Source organism: Aphelocoma coerulescens, chromosome 2 (assembly GCF_041296385.1).
Source record: "Aphelocoma coerulescens isolate FSJ_1873_10779 chromosome 2, UR_Acoe_1.0, whole genome shotgun sequence".
In the NCBI taxonomy this organism is placed as follows: domain Eukaryota; kingdom Metazoa; phylum Chordata; class Aves; order Passeriformes; family Corvidae; genus Aphelocoma; species Aphelocoma coerulescens.
The window spans coordinates 85,994,413-86,004,821 of record NC_091015.1 but is presented as its reverse complement, the minus strand read 5'-3'; the positions used below and the strand labels follow the sequence as shown (position 1 = coordinate 86,004,821).

The 10,409-nt window shown below is 37.1% G+C and overlaps 1 protein-coding gene across 2 annotated transcripts in view; it reads right to left on the bottom strand.

Moving 5' to 3' along the window:
* Positions 1-1,802: 1,802 nt before the first annotated feature.
* Positions 1,803-10,409, bottom strand: part of CDH10 (cadherin 10) — a 61,138-nt gene continuing 52,531 nt past the window's right edge. The window contains exons 9-11 of one of the 2 annotated variants that reach the window (XM_069005889.1): positions 5,774-5,882; positions 3,619-3,870; positions 1,803-2,751 (exon numbers count right to left, since the gene is read on the bottom strand). In XM_069005889.1, coding sequence (XP_068861990.1) covers positions 2,258-2,751; positions 3,619-3,870; positions 5,774-5,882 — 855 coding nt within the window. In that variant the 3' untranslated portion in view covers positions 1,803-2,257. The remainder of the gene's footprint in view (positions 2,752-3,618; positions 3,871-5,773; positions 5,883-10,409) is intronic. The other variant, XM_069005890.1, reaches the window with a different exon arrangement.

Sequence of the window (10,409 nt, the reverse complement as noted above, 5' to 3'; positions counted from 1 at the left end):
TCTTATTTGATGTTTGCTGATACATATGAATAGTGAGGGAGATGTGTGTATTTGTTTTTATCTTTCTGGAAAAAAAACCCCAGAGATTTTTACTGAGTTATATGTAAAAGTGTTGTCTGGACCTTTTAAACTAAATCTTGTTTTTAGCAAAGAGGGTAAAAGCCCTGATGTTTTACTGCCATTTTATCTTCTGTCCTAGTACATACTCAGTTAAATACCTAGGGTGTCACTGATCTCAGTGTTGCTGTAGTCAAATTAGTTTAGGAAGAGTGTCTTTTATCTATGTACTTAATGGATGGATATTATTTGTTTGCTTCTTCTTATTACATACTGTTGAAGACAAATGGAGATTTGGAAGAAGAAAAATTTGGTCCTGTTCACTAGGTAATCATAAAGAAGATAACTGTTTGTATCACCTGTAAGACTTTTAAAAAGCTTTGTAATGCTGATTATGTAAGACATTTCTTAATATTCTCAGATTCATGTTCTATTAAAGAATATAAAAAATCCTTAGTTAATAAAAGTATTATTGATTGAAGTGAAGAAAAATCCATAATAGTCACAGTTTCTTAATAGATCAAATAGTTTTACTTGATATCAAGTCAATAAAAATTTGGTCTCTATTGCACCAAAATAGATTGCATAATGGTACTGTATTCAGCTTTCAACTTCATTGGGTTTTATCAACCCATTAAGAAGAAGAAATATCCAACTAAAAGAGAATGCAGCATTCCACTTTTCAGAGAACTAATATATTTCCAATATCTCTCGGTTTTATGCCAATAAGCAGCTAAGAGAAAGAGAGGAGGAATAATCCTTCAGATGTGTTTCTCCCACACTAGCTAATACAGACCTTGTAACATACTGCTTTGGCTCTGAAATTACTTGATCTCAGCAGCATTTCAAAATTGCAGTGCTTGTCTAGTACAAAACTTGTGTAACGTAAAGATTAAAAGAAAAGAAGAGACATTTCAAAATGCTTTTGGGTACCTATTTTGTTTTGTAATATCTAAAGTATAATTTTGGTTACAGTTGGCTAGTTGCTCAGGTTTCTTTTTACTAGACTTGAGAAACCTCAGTAAATTGAGGGGAGGGGAATGCCGGTTTTTGTGACATGTTTTGTCTTCAGATTGACAGCTCTAAAGGTGGTTGAAATGCAACACATAGTAGCTTGTCAGCAAATGATTTGTCTTTGGAAAAAAAGAGCTTAAAAATGATTAAGCATCTTTTTACGCTGTATCAGTTGCAATTACAGATCACTTCTGATGATGTAATTGTGATTCAAAATGGAGAACTACAGAACAAATAAACTGAGATTTTGAAACTAATGTTGTATGTTTGGATAGATAAATTGTGCCAGCATATTTTTAGAATAAGGCTATTCAAGTTGACTCAAGATAGTAATTCATCTTTCTGGACTAGAATATGATCAGTTTAGTTAAAAAATAATAACAAAAAATTCTCTTAAGCATTGAACTGTAGATAGCACTTTTGAGCAAGTAAGTGCATAGCTTGTTCCTCTCTCAGTAAGCACAAGCACTTCAGCCTGTGTTGTGTGTATGGAGAATACTTCAGCACAGAAGTACTAGCAGTTGGTTGTGATGTCACTGTAGAAATTCCATGTTCTCTTCAAGCTTGAAACTCATGGCTAGAATAGGCAGGCAAGCATTAACATAGTTGTAAAAACTGGTTTATTTTTTAAAAATAAATACAAAAATATAAATATAAAACATTGGCAGATAGAATTTGATGAAATGAAGTTGCACAAACGTTTTTTTTAAACCAGCTGCATATTACACTTATTAACACCACATGTACATTTTGTTTTATTTTAATGTACAGAACAGGACATACTGGATTTTTTTTCTTCTTTGCCATCTTAAAAGCTGCACTTGCAGGGATAGGACATGTACCTAACAGAAGCGGCTTGTACATGAGGTTGCTTAAGGGATTATCACCCTGTTCAAATTTCTGAAGGTAAGATATTGTTTATTTTACTTACTAAAATGTACAACACTGAATTTCCATAGCTTTGGCTCTTGGAAGTTGATTAAATAAAATGTTGTATATATTCCAAGTGGCATCCTACTAGAAAGAATGAATGACATTAATGGACAAGTTTAAAACAAATTTTAAAAGGAAACCATTGTGCTGAGTGGCAGGAAAATTTTCCTGAATGTTAAATACTGTTGAGTGCAGAAGGTGTCTGTAAAATTACTTCCGCTTAAAGGAAAAGAAAAAAGTAGCCTACTGTAGGTTAAGAAGTGTCTTTGTCACTTTCTCCTCCACCGTACATCTCAGCTAGCTTATTAAACCGAGGGCCCCACTCTCGCAGGTAATCATAGTTTTGGTCTCCTTCGGTAGTACCTGACTCCAAGGAGCTCAAGGATTCAGCTATGGAATCATTTCCTTCATAGGCATAGGTTGCAAGCGAGTCATACGGCGGCGCAGAGGGATCCGTGTCATGCTCTTTTAGCCTTTGGTTAATGAAATCTCGGACATCCGTGTTGTCTGGGGCCGAAGGAGTCCTCCGTGGCACAAATAATGTTTCAGGGATAATGTCTCGTCGAAGCTTCTTATCTTCAATAGCTGCAGGATTCCTCAGTGTGCCGATATCAAAGGCTTGGGTGTCTTCCTCTCCGCCGCCTTCGTCATTATAACTCACAATGTTGTCTCTGATGTCCTCTTTAGAGAGGATCAAAGGCTCCTTCTTTCGTTGCCTCTTCAGAGCAGCAAATAGCACCACTATAACTTAAAGAGGGAAACAAAGAATGAGTAAAGATCTCTATTTAACAATTTCTTAGCAGCAAATCCATCAGGTACAAGAACCACATTTCAGCTACATTTCACCAACTCATTTTTTTGATAACTGGATAAACACCTCTATCTGTATAACAGTGGCACAGTAAAGTCTATATCAAAAAGCTATTTTGCTTTGTGTGCTCTGCTTTACAGGACCATGAGCTTGTCTGCATGCTCTTTCTGTAGCTGTAATGAGCTTTAAATAGCCAGGTCTATTCTGAAGATAATTTTCCTCTTTCAAGCTCAAAGGATATTGCTAAAAAGTGGGTTTCAGCTGAATTATAGGTCATTGAGAGTTATTCTGAAAACCACAAAATGGAGGTTTTACAAAATTTTCCTTTTTTTTTTTTCATTACAGCACTGAAACCACTAGATAGATAGTGCTTTAATATAGTAAAATTACTGCTTACTGTTATATTAGATGTGAAATATATACTGCATATTGATCTTTAGTAGTTATTTAAATAAAAAAGAGACTTTTCCTCAAAAAAAAATTAAAATGAAAGACATGAAAGCAATTTTTGGTTATACTGTTCATCCTCTCTGAACTTTTTTTTGGACAGCTTAATGAAAGAACATAAATGAGCTTCTGGTTGCACACTGATAATTTTAACAGTCTGGGCCTTGAATTCTTATTTACAGTGTTCAATTAGCAGATAAACAGGGTTTGCCTTTGTTTTTCCTTTTTATTTTAAACTGCAGTTAAGTTCTTCTTGCAAAATCCATCATCATTAATTTTATCAACCTGCATAATTTTGTGGAATGAGTCAGGACTGAAATATTTGTTCCTGGCAGGAGATGTGTTTCTCTTCTTACCTAGCAGGATAATGATGCAGAGGAGAATGGCCACCAGTGCCCCCGTGCTGAGGCCGGCAGGGAGGAGCAAGGCCTCAGCGCTGCAGGACTGCATGTTCCCCCGGCTGTCACAGGCGCACACCCGGATGGTCAGCGTGCCTGTGCTGCTCTGGATCGGGTAGTCGTTGTCCGATATCACCACTGGTAGAAGGTAAGTACTTATTTCGTGTCGACTGAAGCCATTCCTTCTTGTCAAAATCCTGGCAGTGTTATCTAGATTGATTAAAATATACTGTTGTAGACTATACGAACAGAAACCACACCACTTATAGTAGATGCAAATCATCATATTTTATATCACTGAAAAATAATTCCTGATATCATAGTGATACCTCTTGTTTTTTCTAACAACATTCCCATTTGATCAGAAAGCTATTTATAATTTTTTAGGTACATCTGGCCTGCTCCTCTGTGCCTCTGCACCACTTTTACGTGTGATTTGAAAAGAGGATTTCTCAAAGCTTAAAATGCTTCATAGATTAATGCATGCAGTGTGTGACACAGTTACAGTTCAGGGCTGAAACCCTGAAATACAGTGGCCAACTGAGAAAAAATACCCTTCCGCTTTGCGCAGTTCAAAAAGCACTCTGTTCTGGAAGATTCTTTCTGTGGATCATCCGTGACAACACCCACAGGAATGCTATCTGTCAACTCAGTATGAGATTTGCTACACCAAACCACTGCCAACACACTGTAGAACAATGAATATGTACCTCAGCACATCAAGTAGATTTTTTTTTTTTTTAATAGAAATTGACTTAGGAATTCAGAAAATGTTAAAGATGGTAAGTATTCCTGCACAGTTTTGAGAAGTGAACTTACTAAACTGAATCTGTAGCAGACAAGTCTTAGTTGTATGCAGGATACTTCAGCATCAAAAGCTGTTCACTGAGTGGCCAGAGGAAAGGGAAGGAAGAGAAGGAATGAATAACACAGAGAGACTATTTCTTCTACTGTTAGAGCCACAATGCTAGAGTGTCAGCCAACACCAGAGTTGTTAACTTTTTAGTCCAAAAGAGAGAAAAAACAGGTTTAGTGTGGACTAAAAGCAAAATTTAATTTTCATCATAGTTGTGGATTGCTTGAGCTATGTGGTTAGCTATCTTGACAGCCAAACTTCAGACAGAACTAAAATAACCCATTTGCAAAAAGAAAGAAAATAATTACAGACAGCAAGGAAATACCAAGATCTATAACTCTCTGAACTCACGACCTAATTTAAAACATTAAATCATATTTTTTTTCATAGACTTCAAAATGTGAAACACAAACTTTTCTTTTATTGCTTCCCTTCACTGGTTTTGTGTATTTTAACACTATTTGTTTTCACTCAACATCAAAAATCATGTGTCTTATGCATCTTTAAATAGTTTTCCCACAAGTGACTTTATAGGGTACCCAAACTATTTGATTTAATTACTTCACTTTCCCTACTGTTAGAATTTTTTTTTTTTTTTTGCTGTTGTTTGTAGTCTATTACTTCCTGAAATCTTCATCAGGAGTAGAGGATAATTCCCATTGCCTTTATGCTTTTGACACATTTGAAGGCTGATACCATGTCTCCTCTCATTTTTTAATTCTGTAGTTTAGAGTCCTCTCCATTAGTCATACTGATAATGAAGGCCAAAATTCATAGTCTCACTTCCTCAACAGAAGCTTCTGAAAATTTTCTCTGATAAAGACCAATTGAGGAAGGATCAAAAGAAAAGCCAAAGTGTCTCTCAGAACCATTTCATCAACAGTCAGAAAGAAGCAAAACAGGCCAGGGCAATCAGAACTATGTGACAAGAGGCTAAAGTGAAAAATCTCAACTTGTCAGCTGAAGGAATTTTTGAAAGGTTTTTATTCTTTTGCAGTCAAACATTTCATCTGTCTCTTACCCCAAGACATAACTTTTCTGATTTTCTTTATAATTTGTTTTATCACATTTTTGCCTCACTTACACAGATAAAAATGTAGAAGTCCTAAACCTCAAACATTCAGGTAAAGTATTCTTGATAGTAGCAACCTTCACAGCTTCTCTACATATTGATAGACATCAAAAGCAAAGGTATTTCAGGAATGTAGCCAGACAGCAAAGATAAAACTCCTTCCTTGGAACAGGCATGAATTTTACCTTCGTTATCCTGAACAGTGAAGTTAGGGTTAACGGCAGCTAAACTGAAGAAAAATTTTTGTCCACCAAGAGGGTCATCTTTGTCTACTGCACTTATGGTTTGAATAAGCTGCAGGAAAAAAAGCAAGCAAACAAACAACAAAAAAACCCAAATACACCTGGGTTTTTGATACAGCTGTCTGATCAAAGAAGATGAAAAGCATTAAAATAACTTAGCATTCAAACATATTGACTTAATATTTAATTGGTAAAATATAAAAACTAAACAAATGCTCAACAAGTGTCTTATATAGATTTTTTTCAACAAGAACATCTGTATTTTTCATGTGGTAGTACATGCGCACCTATATTTTTGTAGCTACAGAGTGGACAAAACTTGCCAAAAATAGTTTTGAGCTGTAGCCAGTAGTTTTTGTGCTTCATTGTTGATTCATCATTTTAAATTCTCATCAACACCTAAGACAGTAATTCACATTACATTTTCTATTTTTGTGATAGAAATGGTATTTTATCAAAGCAGTATTTTTGATAGGGAAGTTAACATTTCAAATTAAATTTCAACATTAAAGCATCTTTTCTTAAACATGGTTTTTCTATTTCTTAATATAGCAGAACACACCAACATGATTCCTGAGATGAAAAATGCCAGTTAGATTTTACATATATTTCAGCTCTTGTAAAACATTGTAGCACACCCTAGAGATGCACCACCTTGGAGTGGGATGAGAATCTGGTGTCACAATTCTCAGAGAAAGCTGCACCAGGTCAGTCCCATACTCAGACTCAGAGCTTTGTGCAATGCTTACAAAAAATTTTGGGTATTTTTGGGGAAAGTAATGGCAAGCCCTTTGTCAGCACTTATTTATCTGTCAGGTAAAGGAATATGTGGCTTTTTCACTGAAATTTCTATACCTAACAGTGGCAAAATATTGTTTCCCAAGCAAAATGCATTTTTTAACTTTATTGCTTAATTTCAGACTGGGGCTTTTTTTATACCATAGCATATAAACTAAATTTAGAGCTGGATTTTTGTGCATGCATGCTTGAATTTTCACTTATGTTCTTAAGTTTAACTTCCAAAAATAGATTAACTTTTAGTCTAGATCATTTTTATTCTTCATTTCTTATCCATCATTTTAAATTGCACTGCTTTTTCAACCATGGAATCACATCTAATTTTTAACACTGCTCCTTCCCTGTGTACTTGTTAAACCCTGTTTGTTTTCCTCTTCCAGTTTTTCCAAATACAGCCATTTCTCTTCATATCACAGCTTTTGTCAGGTCTGATCATCTTTAACATCAACAGCTGCAATGCACTCCTCTTTGCCTTAACAAATGCACGACCAACTCCCAACTTCTTTCTTGTCCATCCAGAAAATAGCAGTAAATTTCTTGATCAGACAAGGATGGGATTTCTTTTAATATAGCAGCTTCCTTGCTTTTTCAACAGGAGTTTTGTCTTTCTCTGCTTTCTTACACAATCCTCCAATAAATTTCTAAATGAACAAAACTGATAATGCAAGCATAGAATACTATTTGTTTTTAAAGAATGAATATTTTAATTATTTAGTGAGCAATTAGCATATGAGTTTTGATAGATATTTACAAAATGAAGTCAGAAAAACACTAGCTTATTTTACTTTACAACTAGAGACCATGAATATGGTCAGCTGCAGGTGTCGGGCTGATGAAAATCAACCGATTTGCTGAGTGTCCATACTCATCGTTTAAAAAGAGTATGTAGAATTGGAAGCATTAAATTGCAGTTTGAAAACTGTTTCCTGATAATATTGATTACTATGTTAATGTGATATATCCTGTTTTAGATGTAGTTTCAAACAGTGTTTTTTCCTTTTAGACCTGCCAGCCCTGGGAAACCCCAATTACCTTGTAAATAAGGGTATAAGACTCTTAAGTTGCTTATTCTTTCTAGAAATGCCACAGAGCAGTAACTGCAGGGAAGCCAAGGATGTTACTGTCTAAGATAAGTCAGAAAATTAAGGGCCTGGAAGTAGTCATGAGGATTGTTAGCCACTAAAAAATTGATAAACCTGTAGAAACAAGTTTGTTGTATGGTCTTCTTATTCCAACAAAGTTCATCTTTCTGCCTGGTAGGACCTCTTCAAGCATCAGTTCTATCAACTGTTTAGGTAGATGTTTTTATCTAAAATATGCTATACAGTTGCTTTCAAATTCAGGTCAAAAAAAGGAAATATAATGTGCTATTAAGGAAAATAAAGCAGAACTATTTAGAAACCCTACATCAATTTGCAGTTCAAAAATTTTTCTTGGCAGTGTGAACAAAAGAAAACCTTTGAGAGTTTCTGAAAAAAGTTAAGACAAAGACAAAATTCCGATATCCATAAAACCACTGGTAGATACAAGATCTATGGCTAAATAGTGAAGAAACTAAAGTAAGAATGAATCAGGGGAACTGGAAAAGAAAGAACAAAATTCCAAGTAAATTGACCACAAACTGTCATGATGCAATAAACAAAGATAAAATAACACTTCAGGATTAAAGGATTTAAGAAATTTCTATAAAAACATCTGAAAAATAGGAAGAGAAAACTGAATGCTAGAAAACAACTTCATGGAATTTAGTTTTTTTAATAGATATGAATTTTAGCTAATTTTAGAGAGACACTTGGTGAATAAAACAAGGACATTTCTGGAAATATAAAGACCCCAAAAGCCATGTTTGAGCAAGATTATGGTGAGAAAAACACCTCTGATAAGGATTGTTATATGGGTCAAATGAGCTGATAGCATGAGGAGCAGCATAAAAAGAACTAGGTTCAAGAAACCTAGTGTGTTTATATAATCTATGCTGAATTAAGTTATAGGGGAAAGGAAAATAGATTACATCATTCATATTTTAAAATATCTTTGAAAGAGAATCCATTATGAGCTAGACCTATTTACATAACATTGGGCCATGTGAAAAGGGAGTGGGCATGTACGGACTTGGTAAAATGAAGGCTAGTAACAGCAAGATAGGAGCAAGCCATTTAAACATCACAATGTACTTGACCCAGGTGGAGGTGTCCCAGTGCTGGCGCTGGGGCAGTGCCGGGGCTGCCCGGGCCGGGCCCAGGCGGTGCCAGCGGCTGCAGCGGCCCCAGCGCAGGGCACGGCTGAGCCCCTCAGCCACGGGCGGGCGGGCGAGAGCCCCGGGGAAAGCCTGGCCAAGGGAGGGCAAAACGCTGCCCGGCAGCCAGGGCTGAGCGGGGGAACCGTGCGGGAAACAGCCCTGCGAGCCTGAGGGGACAGCGGGAGCGGGGACGGAGGCGGGAGAGACCCGGCAGGGATGGCCCTGGGCCAGGGAGAGACCCCGGCGGGGCAGGAGCTTCCCTGCGGACCTGAAGGCGATCCCATGCTGCAGCAGATTTATGCTGAAGGACTGCACTCCATGGAAAATATTCACACTGAGGGAGAGAAAGTGTGAGGAGGAGTGTCCGAGAAGAAAAAAGTCAGTAGTGAAGGGGTGAAGGTGAACCTGGGAAGAGGGGGGTATTAAGGGAAGGTGCTTTAGTTCTTTTTTTCTCACCATCCTGCCCCATTTTAAACGGACAGTATATTAAAATAATTTCCCCAAATTGAGTCTGTTTTGCCAGTGATGGTAATTGGTAGGTTTGTCTCAAGCCACTTTCTTTTTCACCTTTTATCCCCCGGTACTGTTAAGGAGGGAGGAAGTGGCTGGGTGGGCACGTGGCTGCTGACCAAGGTCAACTCCTGCCTTCTTTTGTTTTTGCAGGTCATTTACAAAGGGAGAAGCGCCTCTCTTTTGACGATTACTATAGGGAACATGAATGTATAGAAAAGATATACTCAGCTTCCATGCAAAATCTTTCTAAGGCAGAACTGACTTCTGCTTTCTAAACTGATTCTTGTCTTTTACGTTAGAGGATCTTTGGAGACTGGCAGCTGAGCTGCCAGATGTGTGTGACAGCTGGGAGCTGACAAAACCAGTGGGATTCCATCTGTCCAGATGCCCAGCTCCTGGCTCTTCTCACCTGGGGGCGGAGGACAGCTGAACTTCTTGGGTTCCAGGACTGCAGTAGTCTGAGCATTTTGCTGCTTTCTCTCCCTGAACTTACTGAGTCAGCCTTGTGTAGCTCACATAAATGCCTGTCTCCTCTTTATGCCATCACACCAAGACTGTCCTCATTTTTGGGGGGGTCAAAACAATGGCAACCACTAAAATAGCAGTCTGCCAGAGGTGCTGCTTGTGTGTAGCTTGAGCTTTTTGAGATAGGATATCCTCATTGTTTGTAAGGTCACGGTACGATCTGACATCAGCAGTAATAGCAAGCAGGAAAACAATCACAGATTACAAAAGTCACATTTCTCTCCTGCTATATATTTGCATATATGTTTGTATACATGTATATATACATACATACATATATGTGCACATCCCTAGGTATCATATATAGTATGTGTGTGTGTGTATATATATACATTTATATGTATGTATGTATAAAATTTAGGCTTCTGTACAAATCAAATAAATGGAAAAGTGTAATATTCATTACAATGTCTGTCTTTAGCAGATGGCAAATACTGAAATGAATACCACAGAATCTGTGACTGATGAAGCATCATTAGCTTCAGTGGCCTAATAGAAGATATA